The sequence below is a fragment of the Poecilia reticulata genome, linkage group LG1, assembly GCF_000633615.1.
Source record: "Poecilia reticulata strain Guanapo linkage group LG1, Guppy_female_1.0+MT, whole genome shotgun sequence".
Classification (NCBI taxonomy): domain Eukaryota; kingdom Metazoa; phylum Chordata; class Actinopteri; order Cyprinodontiformes; family Poeciliidae; genus Poecilia; species Poecilia reticulata.
The window spans coordinates 30,901,913-30,921,825 of NC_024331.1; the positions used below are offsets into that span (position 1 = coordinate 30,901,913).

Below are 19,913 nucleotides of genomic sequence, written 5' to 3' on the forward strand. Positions count from 1 at the left end.
TCACTTTATAAATGAATGAGAATTGGTTTAACAATTATTTATTTCAGAGCATAAAAGTCAAAAGAAACAATACTAACTCTAAAGATTGCAATATATTTTATATACCAATCCAGGCTGGAATAGCTTTTTAAAAATCGATGAGTGTACTGGCCCTTTAAATAATCAGCTCCTTCAGCTGCTGATCGGCCACGTATCGCCACGTCTGCGCGCATGCGCACTGGCCTCATTTGTGTTCCGGGGCTCGGTCAGTGAAGGAAATTCGACCAAAGCCCTTCATTTCTCGTCTTCATAAACACTTTCTTGTCACTGAGGCCCAAGGTTCATCCTTTAAACACTCAGAAGCGTTGGATATTTAACATTCAGGATGAATTTCTTCAGGGGAGTGATGGGAGGGCAGACTGCCGGGCCGCAACCGTCAGGAGCGGAGACGGTAGGAATGCTAATCAATTAGCTGCTTGTTCGGTCTGTGGCTCATACATTTCACCTAAAGTAAAAACACATTTTTCAATAATGTAGACACACTAACGTGCACTTGTCTTTTAATGTTAACCTCTATTTTTTTTTCTTTATACCATTCAAATTACTTATGAGAGACAGACCTTTCTGAATCAGAAAGCTAGCCATGCTACATAGCAAAGATAGCAAATCTGTCAGTTAGCTGTTGATGCGTGAAATTTACCTGCTAACTGTTAAAGCTGTGTCGAAGAAAATGGGCAAAATAAGTTTTATATCACCAGTGTTTAATTTCTAATTTCATTTGAATCACAAACTGTATCACCAGCAGAAAATAAAAAAAACGTTTCTAAGAACTTTGATCAGATCTAGAGATGGATCAACTGGTAATTCCGCTTTGTAAACCTAAAAACATAATCAGCAGATTCTTCCCTGCAGGTCTACAGCAAAGTATTGATGTGTGTGTTGCTGCCATAGTCTGTTCAAAGTACTGAAGCTTTTTACGCTACATGTGCTTTTGATTTCAAAACCAATAATTGTTTGCTGACTACCATAATTATCATGTAATTATCAGGTTTTATTTACAGAGCGCTTCTCATATGAGCAAGGGAATACATTCTAAACAGAATTTAGTCAAATAATAAATGGTTATAAAAACAGAGGTTGGAGCTAGCAGTCAAAATCTATAAACGATACTTAACAAAAATAGTAAATGTAATGAAATAAGAGTGTATTTAAATAGGTTTACTTAAACTAAGCAATTTTTTCAACAAAAACTGTTGATGTTTTTGTTTAAAACATCAACACCCAACTTCTCTCATCTTAAGGCTTACAGTAAGAAAATACACCCATATTTTATCAACTGCCACCAAAAGTTATTTAAATATAACACCAATACTGTTGTAGAAGAAATTAATTTATTTCACAAATCATTATTATTATTTTTTCTCCCTGTGATCAGATTCAGAAACTGTGTGACCGGGTCGCCTCTTCAACACTACTAGAAGACCGCAGAGATGCCGTCCGAGCGCTTAAGTCTCTCTCGAAGGTAAAAATAAAAAAAGAGGTGGTTATCTTTCTGAAAGGTGGTACGATGGAGTACTGTTTCCAGACACTGAAATTTTGACCTCTTTGCAGAAATATCGCATGGAAGTTGGCACACAGTCAATGGATCACTTGATAAACATTCTGCAAACTGACAGGTATGCAAAGGTTCTGCAATATTACTGTGCATTTCAAAATAGCAGATTTTGCAGGAGGGAGGAAATAAGTGTTTGATCAAAGCTGCCGTTTTTAAGGTTGTTCACATAAAACCAAGCAGTCTTGATTTGTATTCATTTGAATTCATTTTAATGTGGAGGATGATTGTCAAATGCCCTGCACTTGTATAGCATTTTATCAAGTCCACAGGCCTCCAAAGTGCTTCTCGCTACATTCATTCACACGCTGATTGTAGCAAACTACTGGATAAGTAGCTGCCCCAGATAGGCTTCCTTTTTGCTCTTCTTTTCCCATTTTCAACTTTATTTAGTAAAAAAAAATCTTCTGCTGACCAAACAATGATTTTACCTACAGGCTCTTTGTAGGTTAAATGTTGATCCAGAAGCAGAGAGCCTGCTTCTGGAGTTTTAATGCAGTGTGTTGCAGCAATTGTTTATATTTGCTTAGTTCCACAATTCAGAAATGAAATGCATTTAGTAAATGATGTTGCTCTTTTAAATTCAACAGATCTGACTCAGAAATCCTGGGATATGCTTTGGACACACTCTACAATGTAATCAGCAACGATGAGGAGGAAGAACAAGGTACTACTGGTTTCATCTTGTCACATGAGGCAGAAATTATTGCAAAGTTTCACTATTAAACAAAATCTAGTCAGAATATTGTTCCTCCTCAGCGTTTGGCAGCTGCAGATTCAGTTTTATGTTTGCATGTGTAAAAGTGTTGAGTTGGACCACATTCAGTCTGCATCCTCTCCTCCATATATGGATCGTGACTGCGTCATGTAAAGACTCGTGTCTCTCTCTTCTCTTTCATGTGTTAACCCTACAGATGAATCAGAAGGTAAAAATATTTTACTGTGCATGATGCAAACACTTTTAACCACCAACTCCTGCCAGTTATCCATGATCCTTTTGTTTTGGATGTGGAAGGAAGCTCATTATTATTTTTGTTGGGATTTTTTACACTTTGAGCATCCTAAAAAACATTTGAATTACTCAGATGTGTTTTTATGGCATGCCTTCATGAGAATCTGTCAGCTGTGGCATACATTAAAAGCATTTCCTCCTTATCATTCTTCCCTCTCTGTCACAGGAAACCATGTTATGTTTGTTCATTACTGAAATAAATGCACCTTTGCTGTTGATACATTACTAAACACGTAACCAAGTTTGCTAAAAATCCAGGAAGGTGTTTGAGTTGCAACATCAACGCTTTGCTAACCCCACAGTGCTCTCTGCTGAATCTTTCCTCAAAGTTCTTAGTCTTTCTTTGTTTTTTACAGTAAATGCTTATATTTTTATGTAGTTAATCTTTTATTTATTCACTGCTTTGTCAAGTATTTACTTTTTCAGATCATCTCAGTTGTAAATATGTTTCGCTTTTTAAGTTATTAAAATCTGTGGATTTACCGGAACAGAAACTAAATATTTATCTGTCCACATTCCAAATATATCAACCAAATATATCCCAATATGCAGAATTGAAACCGTCTTAGCAACGCTGTAGAAGCTAATATCTAGTCTTCCTATTGTTCAGCAAATCAGTACCAAGAGAAAAGAATGGTGCTCCTTGATTGGCTGCTTTCTAAGCACCAGCCAGTAGCATGTGAAGTAGCATTGCACTTAAATATTTTAACTTCCCAAACTACATTTTTTCAGGTACGCTCTACTTATCTGAAAAAAATCCATGAACAACTTAATTACATTCCTTAGAAAAAATCCGCGAAAACTGAACCATGTAAAGTTGGTAGTCCAGTGGAGTGTGAATTTCGTCCCGTATCGTCTTGGCTCAGCCACACAGTTTGTTATGACAGATCAGCACAGATCAGAACTGATATAGTTGTTCATAACTGTGGAAGAAACCTTTTTTACGATCCATTTCCATCATGAAACCCGCAAAGAGGAGCTGCTTTTTATAAACTACCACCATGTTCCTTAGAAATGGGAGCTTCCAGAAAGTGTGCTTCCTCTTAGAGTATTTAAATAAAATCTTATCTGAGATGGGGAATTTCCTTTTGCCAGATGAAAATGCTCAGAAGCAGGCCGACGACCTTGGGACCCAATTCACAGAGACGTTCATCCAGGACCCAGAGCATATAACCCTGCTCCTCACCCTGCTGGAGGTACGGCAGTAGCAACACGCCGGCCTTGTCTGAGCTGCAGAGCTGTCTGCACTTCAGTGCACTGGTTTTATTGTTTTTTGTTTTAAAGGAGTTTGACTTCCATGTGCGCTGGCCCGGCGTAAAGCTGCTTACTGCTCTCCTAAAGAGCCAGGGTGTCCAGGTGCAGGGGATCATTCTCGTCAGCCCGATGGGTGAGTTTCCTACCAACGCTTCATGTTTTCACTCCCAGGCCTTTAGGAGTCGTTCTTATGTTAACAAATTCCTCCTTATTTCACCTTGATTATGGCGATTAATCAATTGTTTTTGCCGTTTAATAGATTGGTCTGGCGATTAATCAGATTCAAAAATGGCACATACTACAGATTTTTTTTAATTTAACCACGTAAGCCTTTTTTATACAGTATCAAAAGTGCATTAAAAGATGCAAATTAATAATTCAATTACTTTTTAAATAAGAAAACAAACATTTCAATACCGAAAATGAAATACCATTCCTTTAGTAAATAGGAAGAGCGTGAAGCTAAAACTCTGCCACTTGAGGTTGTTTTGCTAAAACATGTTTGCGGACTCAGATGTTTTTACTTTAAATGTGGAGTTTTGGATTAATTACTGCTCCAGATGTGTTTTTTCACCAAATTGCTGATTTTGGGTTTGTTTATTCCAGTCATAGATTGCTAAATTAGTTGACGATTATTTCAATAATCGATCACGATTAATCCTTTTAATTGCTTAAGCTTTACTTGAAAGCTGATATTCATTCATATTTGATTGAGAAATACATTTATTTCCTTCCACAGGTGTTTCCAGGTTAATGGACCTTTTGGCCGACTCGAGGGAAGTAATTCGTAATGATGTGAGTATATTTGTGAAGTTCTTCAGAAGGTAGATGTCTGAACGGATCTGCGACAGCCGCTAAATGTTGCTTGCTCTCCGTTTCCTACAGGGCTTATTGCTGCTTCAGCAGCTGACCAAAGGCAACGCAGCCATTCAGAAGATCGTGGCGTTTGAGAACGCCTTCGAACGTCTGCTGGATATCATCACAGAAGAAGGCAGCAGCGATGGAGGTGAAAAGACTCCTGAACGGTTAAAGTTGGTTTTTGTTCCATATGATGACATATTTTCAGTAGAAATACATCATTGGTAGGCATAAGTAGATATAGGCAAAAATGAATGTTTCATTGTGACTTGTTCTTATCTGCTTTCACCAGTAACGTCACAAACATTTAGGAGAGGGATCTTTGAATTATAATAATAATAAAAATCATGCACCTAGGTTTATTTTATACCGTGGATGTTATCCTTTTATTTGCTTTTGTAGATCAGTCTTGAGCGTAAGAATTTGGCTTTTTTCACCAAGATAGTTTACAAAAATAAACAATTTAAAGGCACAGCATATTGTTCTTTCAATGAGCATCAGTTTTATATCTTAAAATGGTCTTGGCTTTTGCACACATTCAAACCAGCATCTGATGATTTTCTGTGGGTGTTTTTTGTTTTACTCTGGTCATTAATCATTTAGCTTTAAAAAAATTCAAGGATTTGCCAGTGTTGTCAGCACACCAAACAATTTAGCACAGAACCCATTTTAAATTGTATTTTTGGACACAATTTGTGTAGTTAAATCTTTAAAATATCACCAAGTTGATTGTGGGGCAAATGTCAAACAGGAACTTTGAATTTTCCTCAGAATGCTCAGAAACTGTTGATAAAACGACTTGAAACCAGACGTCTTGGAGGCTCCTCGTCATTTCCTGATCCGTTGTCGTCTCTGTGTCCAGGCATCGTGGTTGAGGATTGTTTGCTGTTGCTTCTGAACCTGCTGAAGAACAACAGCTCCAACCAGAACTTCTTCAAGGAGGGCTCCTACATCCAGAGGATGAAGCCGTGGTTCGAAGTCGGGGACGATAACTCCGGCTGGTCAGCACAGAAAGTCACAAACCTCCACCTCATGCTGCAGGTAGCGCACAATCTGTTGCTTTCAATCTAAATTAGCAACCAGATTAGATTTAGCAGCACATATGACTGTTTTTTTTTTCTACATTTGCATTATCCCAGCTGGTGCGAGTGATGGTGTCACCTGTGAACTCACCTGGAGCCACAGCCAGCTGTCAGAAGTGCATGTATCAGTGTGGCCTGTTGCAGCAGCTGTGTACCATCCTCATGGCGACCGGTGTCCCTGCTGACATCCTCACAGAGGTAATAATCCCAACAGGACTCTCAGATTACACATTCATAACCCCACCTGGCAAAGCTATGTGACATTTACCATGTTGTGACGAGGCCTGCCATGAAAATGTACTTTAGTAACCGATTTAAAATATTTCTAAAGTAGCACAACAAAATCAGTGTTTTTGATTTTAGAAAAATCACAAAAATAGTTGCAAAATCCTTGAGGGACAGATGGCTGGTGATAAGTGATAATATTGTTTTGAGACCATTTTCTAGTAATTTGTTGGTAATGGCATATTAATGTAAGTACACCCTCTCAAAGACCAGTAAACTTTCATATTGTTAAGAACACTTAAGACCGGAGCTGGAAGATATTTTAAATATTCAAAATATAAAAGAAACAAAAATTATCATTTAAATGGGGGGGGATCTACTTAAAACCATAAATAAAATTAATTAAAACCAAAATTACTCTTCAAGAAATATTAATCAGAATTTTAATTTAATATGCGATTAATTGCGAGAGGCTTAACTGTGCTTTGAGATATTTTGTGTCTTTAGATGTGCAAGGTTGCATCTATAACTAGTTCTGTTCATTCTAGGGTGTGAATGCACATGCTTGCCACACTTTTCAGATCCAAGTTGGACCTTTGCATCATATCTCAATAAAATACCTTGAATTCTCCATTAATACATGACTGAAATGTGAAGACGTTCCAAAACGTTTCCATGTTCTGATTCGGCCGTTTTTCCTCCCAGACAATAAACACAGTTTCCGAGGTCATCAGGGGGTCACAGGTCAACCAGGACTACTTTGCTTCTGTCAACGCCCCGTCGAACCCTCCGAGGTAAACGCGGCCGCCATGTTTTGAAGCTTCCACCCGCTTCTGCCTGGTTTTCCTTCAGGGATGTTTGTGTTTCAGGCCGGCCATTGTGGTTCTGCTGATGTCCATGGTGAACGAGAGGCAGCCGTTCGTGCTGCGCTGCGCTGTCCTCTACTGCTTCCAGTGTTTCCTTTTCAAGAACCAGAAAGGTCAGGGGGAGATTGTCGCAACCCTGCTGCCCTCCACCATCGACGGTACGTTTCCGGTTCACATCCTTCATGGTTCGACTTAGGACAGTGGTTGATTGTTAGACTTTTATGTAAGTATCAGCCCATCACCGATCTCCCAAAATGAAGGAAATTGGCTGGCCGATGAATTGGTGCACCCCTAGTTCAAAGTGCTTTACATCATAAAAACATGAAACATTATAAACACATCACAAAGTCAACAATTGACTATGTGATGTTTGTTTTGGTTGTATTTACCCATAATTCCCTGCCGAGTTCACTTCGGCAGAAGTGAACACGGCAGAGTTCACTTCTACCGAACTGAGATTGAGGGTTTTTAGGCTAACCAGAGTTGATGTTTTTGGTGGATTGGGGATTCACACCTCCCCATCTGAACCAGACTTCCAAGACAAACGGACTGGAGTTTGATTAAAGTGGACCAAACGGGGCTGGTGTGAACGCACCCTTACTCATTCTTCCTCTTTGTTTCCTGCAGCTAACTCCATCTCAGCCGGCCAGCTGCTGTGCGGCGGCCTGTTCTCGGCGGACTCTCTGTCTAACTGGTGTGCAGCTGTGGCTTTGGCTCACACGCTGCAAGACAACCTGACCCAGAAGGAGCAGCTGCTCAGGGTGCAGCTCGCCACCAGCCTGGGCAAGCCGCCTGTCTCGCTGCTGCAGCAGTGCACCAACATCCTGTCTCAGGTAGAGAACGTCTCTGGCCTTCGCCTCCTTCAGGCTGGGTGCTTCTGGGTAGCGTAGCTGTAACTCTGAAATGTGAAGCTCAATGAAGTTGTGGTTTTTCAGGGTGATAAGATCGTCCGGCGGGTGAGTAAAGTGCCTCTGTAGTGTGTATGTGTGTGTTTTTGAGTCTTTGGGTGGTCGTTTTTGGCTTGGCCTGAATAGTAGGGGTCTCTGTGCCCCACATGTTGGTGAAACTTGCTTCCCTTTAACCTTTTAGTGCCCTGCTTTGCCCCTAATGTAAAGCCTCGGTAGTGTAACACAGACGTTTTGGTTGCATCGACTGACCACAGAAACGCACAGAGAACAAGAGGGGTAGACAGGAGAGCAACACAGGAGAGCAACAGAAACTGCTGCTGCTGCTGGTGGTGGTTGTCGTCCTGACAGCTGAATTGACATGACGCCGACTTCACCCTCATGTGGACGTAGAACAATCCACCAGAATCTGGAGAAGAAATGGATCAATTCCTGCAGCCGACCTCATGTCCAGTTAAATGAAGCTGTGATCAGCTGCATCTACCACATGTTCATAAAGGGTCTTAAGTTGCATAACAATTTTTTTGTCTTAGCGACACTTATTGATAGTCGAATCAAAGATTACTGGGGTGCTGTGGTGGCGCAGGGGCAAAGCACAACCCATGCATTGAGGTCTTGGTCCTCGTGGCGGTGGTTGCAGGTTCGATTCCCGGCCCAGTGACATTCGCCACATGTCTTCCCCCTCTCACATAACCCTCCTTCCTGTCAAACTACTTTCAAATAAAGGCCACTAGAGCCAACAAAACATTTAAATAAAAAAAAAAAGATGAATAAGCGAAGGTAGTTCTGCTTGATTTTATGTGTAGATTCCAATGTTGGCTCTATGGCAGCATGTAAACGTGCTGCAGTAACTGCGGTATTTACATTTAAGCAACGTTTTATGCTACTGTTTATTTTTTGAGCATTTTCCTGAAGGCAGATTTTCACAAGCCGGTTTCATTTACGTTATTACCCGTTTTGTACGTGTAAAATGCGTTCAGACTCTCATCCAATGAGGCTTTATGTCCCTCATCATTTTTCCTCTTGGGCTTTATCATTTATTTCTCCGTTGTTTCTCGATTAAAAACATTATAGACATGATATATGACTTTTTTAAATTTATTTTTTGGGCCTTCATCTTTGACTCAGTGTTGGCTGATAAGGCAAAAATTACTCAACGCATGTCTTTGGTACCACTACCTCTGCTATTACCACACTGTTTGTTTGTTGGGGCTTTGCTTTACTTTCTCGTGGGGGCGGAGTCGGCATCATGTCGGTTGTCTCTGTGCTACCAGCTCTGAGGAAGTTTGTGCTGTGGCTAATCTGGGGTCTTTTCCTCTTCAGCTTAGGAGCTTTTACTGTTACTGTTCTTAATTATTCAAGTCTTTTTTTCACAAGTTACTTTTTAGATTCCAGTGGGTTCCCACAGAACCTTTGTGGGAAGAAGCACTTCTCTTCTTTAACTTGATTATGACTGTTACACAACTTAGGACATTTTATTCACTGGTGCATTCACTGACCAGAAGATGCAAACAAATGCAAATTTATAAATGCTAAACCTTCACAACACACTAAATCTGCAGAGTCTGTTTTAGACACCTGCCTGACAAATGACGTTCTTTTTAGTCTGCAGTATTCCCATCCTGGGAACTCATCGTATTTGTCTGTTTAGCGCTTTCACTGTCGCCTCAGCAGAAACTGATGTGAAATTTTTCCAAGCCCCAGACATGTTGGATGACGAGGTCGCGTGTTGGCAAACGAAGCTGAAATAAAACTGATTTAATATTTAAAATGTCAATCAGAAGAACCAAACTACAAAAGTTATGAACAGATTCTGGTATTTTAAAGGTTAAAATGAAAAATTAATAACATCATTCAAAGATAACAAATTAAGTTAGAAAAATAACTTTTTCAAATAGTTTTTTTCAATTTAAAAAGTAGTACTTACAGAAGGTAGTGTACATTTGTTAGGCAGGGAAGCATATGTACAGTAAATTTTTATGGTGTTGACTTTACTTGAACTCCAAATAGTTCAGCAGGTAACCAAACAAAGCTGGTGTATAAACAAGAGGTCTCACTTTCACATAAACTGTGTGCCTTTGTCTCTCTGGTGCATTTTTGGTTTGAACCAACCGATTTCATTCTGAGAAACACGATGGTTCAAAAAGTCAGACCAGCTGCGATACGACCGTTCTGACTGCAGACGCGTTGAAAATAACTGGACACGTATCAGAATTAATACCACCATGGAAGTGGCACAAATCTTTTTTTTTTGTTTTGTTGTGGTGAACAGATCAGCATTGGGTCGTTCAAACTGCCGTGAAAAAATCGGGTTTTGGTCGGATTTGCGTAAACTTGATTCTGGAAGTTAAAGAAAGTTTTGCTGCTATTTTGATGAAAATAAAAGTTAATTCTGATCGTCCACATGAAATAAACCGATTCAAGTTTTTGTTTATGGCCTTTAAACTTGGAACACGTTATAGTTTGCTTATTTGATTCTTGTTTTCATTTTTTTGTTTCCTCATTTTTTTGCATTTCGTCACATTTGGAGACTAAAGCTGAGAAGGTGACTTTTCAAAGTTGTTGTATTACTTAAAGCAGATAAGTTTTATTTTTCCCTCTGCTCTTCCGTTGCTCAGATTGTCGTTAATCACGCTTGTCTACCATTGTTTTCACAGCAGGAAACGTGTTTCTCCTCGTCTTAAAGCATGCTGAGCGTTTTTAATGCATCAGGATGCAGCTTATACGGCATTTTTTATTTTTACATCACGGCACCTTTTTTTTACTACAGCTTCTTTTCTGCTTAAAATATACAGAAAATAATAGGGTTTAATTGATTCCTTTCTGAAAAGCATATTTAGTTGATTTTGTTTTGCATGTTTTGCTACAAATTAAACATTCAGTTTTAATTTGCAAAACAATAACATTTTTGAATTTGTGATCCTTTTAAAGTGAGTTTTACCCTGTAGGCCTGCATGCTAACCTGTTTTAGCTAATTATAACCATATTAACAGTTTGAAGCATTGCTTTGATACATTAACTCGATCCTGCAGACTGAAAAACCCCCCAAAAACTTTTTGTTTATTTAGTCACATTGGCTTTACCTCCTTTATGTCAGGATAATAAATTGAACACATTTTGTTTTATTATTTAATACTTTTTTATCGTTTTTGCTACTCTGTCCATTTTTTAAGAAATATAGCCTCCTATTACTTGAAAGTCTTCAATTTTATCACATTTCCTTATGAAGAAGTGTTTTTACAACAAAATGGTGGGATTGTTCTTTGGCAGCTCACTGACGTTTGTAAACGTGTGTTTCCTCTTCCTCTCTTTCTGCAGGGCAGCAAAGTACAGACCAGAGTGGGCCTCCTCATGCTGCTCTGCACGTGGATCAGCAACTGTCCCATCGCTGTCACACACTTCCTGCACAACCAGGATAATGTTCCCTTCGTATCCTTCATTTCAAACGCCTTTGCTGCTTTACACTCGGGTCTGCTGCTCGGTCTGTGGCATGTTGGGTTCGTCCTGGACAGGTTGTTTAGGTTTTCACCCTTAATAAGGGCCAATTCTCAAGGTCTCAGTCTTTCTTTTTGTTCAAATCAAGAATCTGAGGGTATTATCTAAGCCTAGGAGTGTTAAAAATTATTAGCAACCCGGATTCTAGTAAATTATGTTTATGAAAAGCTATAAGTCACTAACTTCTGCTGGACTGGCAAAGTTTAGCAGGAAGGATGGAGGAAAACTGCAGGACCCGGTTTTCACTGTGACACTAAAGGAGATTGTTGTGTAATTTTTTATTAAAAAAGCAAAATTCTGGTGCTAATGGTTGATTTGCATAACCAATAACAAGAGTAAAACATTGGGGGGAGGTGAATACTTTTTATAGGCATTGTAAAGTAACAGGGATTGTTGAAACATGAATGGTGCTGCACATGCAGAACTTCTGAACTAGGAAAAATGTATCTGTCAATCCAAGTAGGAATGAAACAATATGATTAATCGTGATGAATCAATTATTGAAATAACCGTTAACTAATTTAGTAACCCAGACTCTAAAAAGGCCATTTGCTGAGCAGTAATTAAGCCAAAATTATACAAATATACACATTTTGCATTTAAGATGTAAAAAACCCCCATCAAAACTCAAGTGGCAGTTTTAGCTTCACCTGGTTCAATTTCTGTTAAAAAAAAAACAAAAAACACCAAAACTTTGAAGAATCTCCTGTTAAGCACCTTTTGCTATCCGCTTATTAATCTGTTAATCCAAAATTAATCACCAGATTATTCCTACACTGTATTAATGTCAAGTCGAGCAGAAATGACTGAACTTTTCACATGCTGATGTTAGAAGCTTAAAGGAATGCTATGCTGTTGTATTTTAGGCAGCAAAATGTTTTTTGTATTTAAATAGGAATTTAATTAATTTGGATCTTTTTAATATATTTCTAATATTGTATAAATATGTAGCAAAATGAAAAAACTGCAGAATATGTCAGTTTTTTATCTAAATTAATGGTCAGAATACTTAATGAAATAATTCTTTGCAGCATTAATTTCTACAAGAGAATAAATTATAATAGCGGCGACCTGGCTGCATAAATGATGTCAAAGCTTCACTTGTTGCTCTAATTACTAAAACAAACAGAAAATGCCTCCAAAATACTCAACATGGTCAAATTATCCAAAGTTATGCGAGAATAAGTTTGATTTGTTTGAAATGTCGGCGTTAACCTGCGGCAGCGCTCATCCTGAGGGTTGGTCCTTGACGTTGGGGCTGCTGCAGCTGACGGCTCAGATCTCGGAGAACCTGGGAGAAGACGAGCGGCTCGTTCAGGGTCTCTGCGCTCTCCTGCTTGGGATCTGCATCTACTATAACGACAACTCACTGGAAAACTACACCAAGTAAGTGTCCCTGTGTCAGAGAGCGAACACGATGAGCTGTCTTCTCAGAAAGACCGAATGCAAATGTTGCCTTTTCCATGTCTGTTATCGGCCATCGACTGTCCAGAAAGTTACTGGTTAGCAAATTTGTCCCAAAAATAACCTGGTAAGATTTTTTTGTTTTTGCAGTGGAACTGGAAGACATTTTAAATCTCCAAAATAAATGAACAAAACAGAAAAAACAACTGAAATGAATAATGAAGTCTTTGTAAACAAAATTGCCCTTCAAATTAAGGAGCTAGTTGAGACCAAAGCACCAGACTGAAGAGTTTTATCATCCAGTTTTTGGTAGAAAGAGGAAAAACTATAAATGATGCAAATGGAAATGACAGAGTTTGTTTTAATTCATGTTGCAATTAATGAATTTATAATTTCGACGGGCCTACAACAGTAAAGATTGGATAGAAAAAGCACCACCTCCTGACCATAGACTGTTTTAGTTTATAATAGATCAGCATCAAGAGGCTTTATAAAAGTCTGGAATGTTCCTTTAAAACAACCTGTTCAGAGTTTTCATTTTCTCGTTCAGGGAGAAGCTAAAGCAGCTGATCGAGAAGCGCATCGGGAAGGAGAACTTTGTGGAGAAGCTCGGCTTCATCACCAAACATGAGCTGTATTCGCGGGCGGCGCTGAAGCCGCAGCCCGTTTTCCCGTCTCCGGAACAGATGCTGTTTGACCACGAGTTCACCCGGCTGGTCAAAGAGCTGGAAGGTCCGTCCTCACTGCAGACCGGCCCTTCTGGAAGGTTTTTATTCAACCAGACGGAAGAGATGCAGCGTTCTCTTTCTGCTGCACACAGGTCTGATAACCAAAGCTGTTCACAAGTCCAGTGAGGAGGAGAAGAAGGAAGAGGAGGTGAAGAAGACGTTGGAGCAACATGACAACATTGTAACTCAGTACAAAGAGTTGATCAGAGAACAGGTAACTCCTGAAATCTATAAACAATTCACTGCAAAAATACAAAATCTTACCAAGTAATTGTGGTTTAGTTTCTTAGCTCACTTTAAATAAGACAAAACTAAGTTAGAAATTACTTTTCAGCTAGAAACAGGAGCTTTGTTTCCAATAATTCTGTATTATTGAGAAAAAATAATACTTAGAAGAACTTATTCCATTGGCATATTATTTCACTTATGGGAAAAATGTTTTGCTGCAAGTGAAATAATCATCAATAATCAATCACAGCACTGGAGGGCAAACAGACGATTCTTTTGCCATCGCGCTGCTGCAGGGGAACAATCCTGTTAACAAAATGAAACTTGGAGATGTAAATATTATTAATTTAGTGCAGTGCGCCACAACAAAGGGAAAAATAACGCAGAAAAACCGTTGAACAACTCAAAACCACTGGTATTCCTTTTTTTTGTCACTCTCTGTGTCAGCTACGCTACACACAGACTCGTTGCCATAGCAGCTGACGACAACGACACCATATGTATCAGGATCCAGACATTTCCCACACAAAGAACAGAACATTTGGTCCGTTACAGTTTCATGTTTTTAGGCTTGGTGTCTATTTTGCGGTGAATAATAAGTGATGCTGTGTTAGATTAGCTACTTGCTGCTACTAGCTAATCTACCACAGCAGTAGATTAGCTCGTCTAAACGCCTGCTCTACTGAGGATCTGTCAGAGCTGGTGATTAGGTCGCCATTTTTTATTTTTGCTGCCAGGGATCTATATCTTGCTGAAAAGTTACTTGTAAGTTAATTTCGTCTTATTTATTTGTACCAAGATATTTTCACTAGAAACTAGATGAAAATTACTTGGTAAGATTTATTGTTTTTGCCTCGGACGTTTTTTCTTCGCCAGCATGTTGAGTCTCTTTGTGTTCGATGATCAGGACGCTCAGATTCAGGAGCTGAAGGAGAAAGTTTCATCGATGACGACTCAGACCGAACAGCTGCAGGCTACAGTCAGTCAGCAGCAGTCCCAGATCCAGCAGCACAAAGACCAGTACAACATCCTGAAACTCAAGCTAGGTGGGTTCGTCTGGTGGTGTCTAAATGAGGAGGGTGATGGTCTGTCTCTACCTGATTTTATTCAGAATCAATCTAATTTAATTGGCTTAATTCATGCTCCTGAACATAAAATCATATTTTTCATATAAAGGAACATAATTTGTCTGACAGTTTTTGGTCTTTGTGTTCAGGTAAGGAAAGCCAGAGTCAATCTAGCCAGGGGGACACTCAGGTGAACGGGCTGCAGACGGAGGAGCTTTCTCAGCTCAGGGAGGAGCTGGAGGAGCTCCGGAGGCAACAGACGCTCCTGCAGACGCAGCTCAGCGAGAAAGATGCGCTAATCGACAGCCTGGTCAGTAGCATGGCGCTGCTCAGCTGTTCAAGTTACCTTAAATGTTACATTTTGCATCTTCTATTCGTGTTATTTCATTACACCATTAGCAGTAGCTGATGTGATTGTGAGGATCTCACACCTTTAGCAGTGGCTGTGTGATGTTAGCAGGAGCTAACGCCGTTAGCTAAGGCCATTAGCGCGAGCTAACGCAAAATCAAACTAAATTGGAAGGAAATCAGTGAGTGTTTAAGTGATATTGAAGCATTCTTTAAGTCTTTGTAATGCCCTGTTGTAAATTATGAGAGAAAATGTTTTGATCCTGATGCTAACGTAAACAGTTTGAGTTAGAAACTGGAGCTTCAAACTCTTGGATTGCCATTTCCAAGCAGCAGCTGCACACATGCTGGATTTTTCTTCTGATTTTCTCCTCATTTTCTATTTCTCCTTCTCATTTCTGCTTTTCCTTTATTTCTGTCTGAACGAAACTCGTTGATTGGAATGACTGCTCTGGCTGGACGGAGCTAGCGCCGTAGCACCTAGCATACGTCATCTATACAGAATGAATTTCAGCTTAAACAAAATTACTATGTATTTTTTATTTATAAAAACTAAAAGGCCTTAAGTATTTTTTTACCGTGCAGTTTTTTAAAATAATTTTTTACTCAAATTCTAATGTTAAAACTAATCACTGATCCTTTTAAAGCTGTGGCAGCAACTAGGCAACATTAATTAGTTTAAAATGGGATTTACATAATTTCCCAACCTGGATGTGTGTTAAAAAGAAAAATCTTTACATTTGCATCATATTTGTCATATTTGTGTGCAGCTCTGCATGTGGAGTTTTTAAATGTTTTTTTGTGTTTTTAATGCAGAAGTCGGCAGCAAAAGCAGCTGAGGGTCCAGCAGGATCAGGCAACACTGAGCTTCTCCAGGTGGGATTCATGACCTCAACTTTAACCTCTTCCCAAACTTCAGCTTTACTTTAGAAGGAAAACCTTAATCTCAGGAAGTAAAATAAGCTTTTAGCTTTATTTATTTTATCCCTACTAGTTGCAAGTCCCTGCATTTGATTGTCTTCTGGTTGAAACATTCAGCAAAAACAACTACAAATGTATAACACAGATTGATCACATACGTTCAAAATAAAAACAAAGCTCAAAACAAACGAATGATGCTGCTTGAAAACCTACGAAAGGACATTTACTTCCATATGTTAAGCAACAATTATACGGGAAAACACAGCATAAGATTAATAAGAATCATTCAGCATCGTTGTTAAGCGATTAATCAATAACATCATAAATTAACATGAAGAATGAAACTGAATAATTTTGAATTACTGCAGCTGTTTTTTTCTAGATACTTTCTCAAATTAATTATTCTGATGTATCTCTAATACATTTTTCAGTAAATTATTCCATCTACAGAAAATGTGAACTTTTGGAAATATAAATCTACCTTTGATTGTACGTCTAGTTTGATAATCAAAAAACAAATTACAATATATAATCTTTGACCGTTTTGAACTTATGATGTTTCTTTTGAGTGATGTTTTAAAATGAACCCGAGTTTTGTCTTTATTTCTGTGTCGCAGGAACTGGAGGCATTAAAGAACCAGGTTCAGGCCCATTTGGCAGAAATCGGCCACCTGAAGGCCGAGAGGCAGGAGCTGCTGAGGAGAGCGGAAGCAGGGGTAAAGGTCATCGAAAATTATAACGATGTGAAGTTCAGGACGCAAAAACACCAAATCTTACCAAGTGTTTCTGTCTGCAAACATGTTAATACGCTCGAAATGAGACAAAACTAACTTAGAAGTAGCTTTTCAGCCAGATGTAGGAGCTGGTTGTAAGTAAACAATACTTGAATATCGATTAAAAGTTTCCACTTATAGCCAGACGTTTTTCACAGTGGAACTAGAACTTTTTAATCATTATTCAAGAATTATTAACTTAAAACAAGCTCTTGCTAAATAGTTAAGTCAGTTTTCTTATTTCAAGTGTTCTAATCCCGTGTTTTTCAAAGTGGGGCCACCAGGGGGCGCTATGGGGGCCTCAGAAAGTTGAAAGTGACGTTTATGGGATTCAATGTTTTTCATTTTTGCCATCTTACATTTTTTGTCATAATTTTTGTTTTTTGTTCAGTAGTTTTTTTATACAAGTTATTGATTTAAATGTTATTTCCGATTCTCATTTTCTGATTGGCTGCTGGTCAAATTCAGAAAAAAACATTTTCTGAATTATGTAGCAAGAAAGAAATGGAAACGTGAGAAAAAGAAGAAAGGAACTGGAAAACATGAGAACTGTGGGGAATAAAAAAAATATGTGATTACTATAAAATATTACAGATTTTCTTAAAATCAAAAGAGGGGATTGTGATAAAAAAGTTATTATTTTGGAGTAAATGTACGTAAAAAGTTTTGCTAGTAGAACTAGTACTTTTTAATTAACATTCAAGAATTATTGACTCAAATTAAGCTCTTATTTCTTGCTAAAAAGTTGCTTTTAAATCAGTTTGATCTTATTTCAAATATAATAAGATATTTGCACTAAAAACTAGACAGAAATACTTTTGCTGTTGGAGTGTTAATCCCAGATGTTTAATTTGTGACGTCTTCTTGCAGCCCTCTGACACAGCGCCCCCTACTGACGGCTCCTCAGATGCAGCCAAGGCAGAACTGGAGAACCGACTGGCGGCTCAGACGGCGGAGATGGAGCAGCTGAAGGTGTGACGATCGGATCTTTGTCTTTCTCTCCGTGTGAATCAGCCGCCGCATCTCTCCTACCGTCTCTCTCTTTCTCCTCCTCGGCGCTTATTCAGGAGAGTCGATCAGGACTGGAGCAGCAGCTGGCGGCGGCCACCAGCACGGCGGCCATCTTGCAGACGGAGAAGGCCAAGCTGCAGACGGAGGTCCAGGAGTCCAAGAAGGAGCAGGACGACCTGCTGATGCTGCTGGCGGACCAGGACCAGAAGATCCACAGCCTCAAGCAGAGACTCAAAGACCTGGGAGAGATGGTACGGAAACATTCACTGGAGGTCAAACAAGGTCATAAAACTTCACTGGAGGTCAAACCAGATCAAACCTTTACTTCCCTCCTTCCTTCCCTTCCTTGATTCCTTTCTCCTCCTTTCCTCGTTTCCTTCCTTTCCGTTCTTCCTTCCTCCATTCTTTGCATATTTTCTGGGTTTTTGTTTCTTCTTTATTTCCTAGTTTTGTTAGTTCCTTCCTCACTTCCCTTTGTTGATTCCTTCTATTCTTCCTTCCTTAGTTTGTTTCTTCCCTCCCTTCTTTACATCCTTCCTTGTTTTAATCCTCTGAGAAGTTTCTCCATCAGAAACATGAATCTCTGTCACGGCCTCCCAGGGGTCAGAGGTCGCCGTCTGACCCGGCTCTGTTCTGTCTGTGTGCTCTAGTTAGACTGTGGCCCTTCCCTTACAGGTGGAAGATGAAGACGACCTGCGGGACCAGACCTCCGACGAAGATGACGAAGACGAGGATTAGAGAGGAAACACTACAGGGAGAAGAAGAAGAAGAAGAGACTTCCTGTCTGAGAACCGGAGGACCGGCTTCGCGCTCGCTGATCCGGTTTCTCCTCCCGGCTGCCATGTTGTCTTCGTTTCCCCGCGTGTTGAGTTTCTGGACGTTTCCGTGTTCAAGCTGAGGTTCTTCTCAGAGGTTTAAGCTCGTCAGCGCGTTCATCTCCACAGTGTTCCCCCGTCTGTATTTTATTTTATTCTGCTGTTCTACGTTTTCTAATCAAAAACAACGAGCCTAGGTTGATTTTAACATCATCGAAGCGGGAAATCGGCTGTGGAGGAGTTTGGAAAGTAGCACACTTCACCTGGTTTTTCTCCATTTCACCTCGACGGCTAAACCGCTCTACGATATGCTGCAAAACACTGAAAAACATGTAAAGACCGCGGAAAATAAGACGTATTTTTTCAACTTTTTGTGCAGTTCTGGCATCCAGCTTCTGTATGATACTGTGTAACTTATCAATTTAAGAGCCACATTGAAAAGAATTAATAATCTATCTGTATGCCGTATGGAAAAAATATTTGTAGATAAATTAAATTTTACTAAATCTACAACCCAAGATATTTTGTGTTTGTTTTTCGCCGATTTTTCCGGGAAGATAAATTTATTTACAAGGCACCTTTCATTACAGGAAATTAGAATAGAAATATCCTGTATTAGCTGCATTTCCATTACAAACATCCTCAAAACTTTGTCAATAATTATAATTTACATTAAATAAGAAACACAATTAAAGCCACTTTAACGGCAGTCAGAAGCAAAAATGCATTTGGTGAAAAATCTACTCGAGTAACTGATTAAATGATCAATTTAATATTTATAAATTACATAATCAAACAGACCAACATTTAAAATTAAGTGGAAATGTTGGTATTTCAAGGACCAACATGACGATAATTCATATAAGTAACAAAAAAGAACAAAATTAGACTTTTTTTTTTCTCTAAATCAGTTTCTTTCAATAAAAAACTCATGAAACTTTAATAAAAACTGCAGGTGTGTGTCTGAGTCTGGTGAAAGTTTGGTTACAACACGTTTGTTTTTCATTCAGTGGGCAGAAAATCCAGAAATTGTACTCAAGACTAGCAATACTTTATAATAAAATTACTCAAAGTAAAAAGTACAGAGTAGTAAAAATACTCCTAAAAGTACTTTTTCCCTCAATTAACACTTAACTAAATCAGAATTTTTTTTATGTCAATATCAAAAACTGCAACAGAATGCCCCTTAAATTGAAAATATTTTACTTAAAAGGCGAGTAATCAGCATTCTCCCTTTTTTTAGATGAATTACTCTGTAATTGAGTTATTTGGTCAGAAGGGGGCGTCAAATATCCTGACATCCTACATGACTTCATATGTTGTTCACATT

At 38.9% G+C, this 19,913-nt stretch overlaps 1 protein-coding gene across 6 annotated transcripts; it reads left to right on the forward strand.

The window, feature by feature from the left end:
* Window positions 1–201: 201 nt before the first annotated feature.
* uso1 (USO1 vesicle transport factor) lies at window positions 202–19,103 on the forward strand. Of its 6 annotated transcripts, none has more exons than XM_008423026.2 (26): window positions 202–430; window positions 1,415–1,501; window positions 1,591–1,655; window positions 2,182–2,258; window positions 2,506–2,517; window positions 3,699–3,799; window positions 3,888–3,990; window positions 4,597–4,652; window positions 4,743–4,863; window positions 5,578–5,756; window positions 5,855–5,995; window positions 6,728–6,816; window positions 6,892–7,046; window positions 7,516–7,721; window positions 7,824–7,844; window positions 11,112–11,222; window positions 12,556–12,674; window positions 13,243–13,424; window positions 13,513–13,634; window positions 14,556–14,694; window positions 14,865–15,025; window positions 15,880–15,939; window positions 16,602–16,700; window positions 17,628–17,729; window positions 17,825–18,019; window positions 18,444–19,103. In XM_008423026.2, the coding sequence occupies exons 1-26, from the start codon at window positions 365–367 to the stop codon at window positions 18,504–18,506; spliced, it is 2,832 nt and encodes a 943-aa protein (XP_008421248.1). In that variant the 5' UTR covers window positions 202–364; the 3' UTR covers window positions 18,507–19,103. The 6 variants fall into 6 exon arrangements, with proteins under 6 accessions (XP_008421248.1, XP_008421239.1, XP_017163055.1 ...); XM_008423017.2 differs by lacking the exon at window positions 18,444–19,103 and adding an exon at window positions 18,081–18,133 and having other exon boundaries at window positions 17,825–18,050; XM_017307566.1 differs by lacking the exons at window positions 7,824–7,844; window positions 18,444–19,103 and adding exons at window positions 10,324–10,338; window positions 18,081–18,133 and having other exon boundaries at window positions 17,825–18,050.
* Window positions 19,104–19,913: the final 810 nt, after the last annotated feature.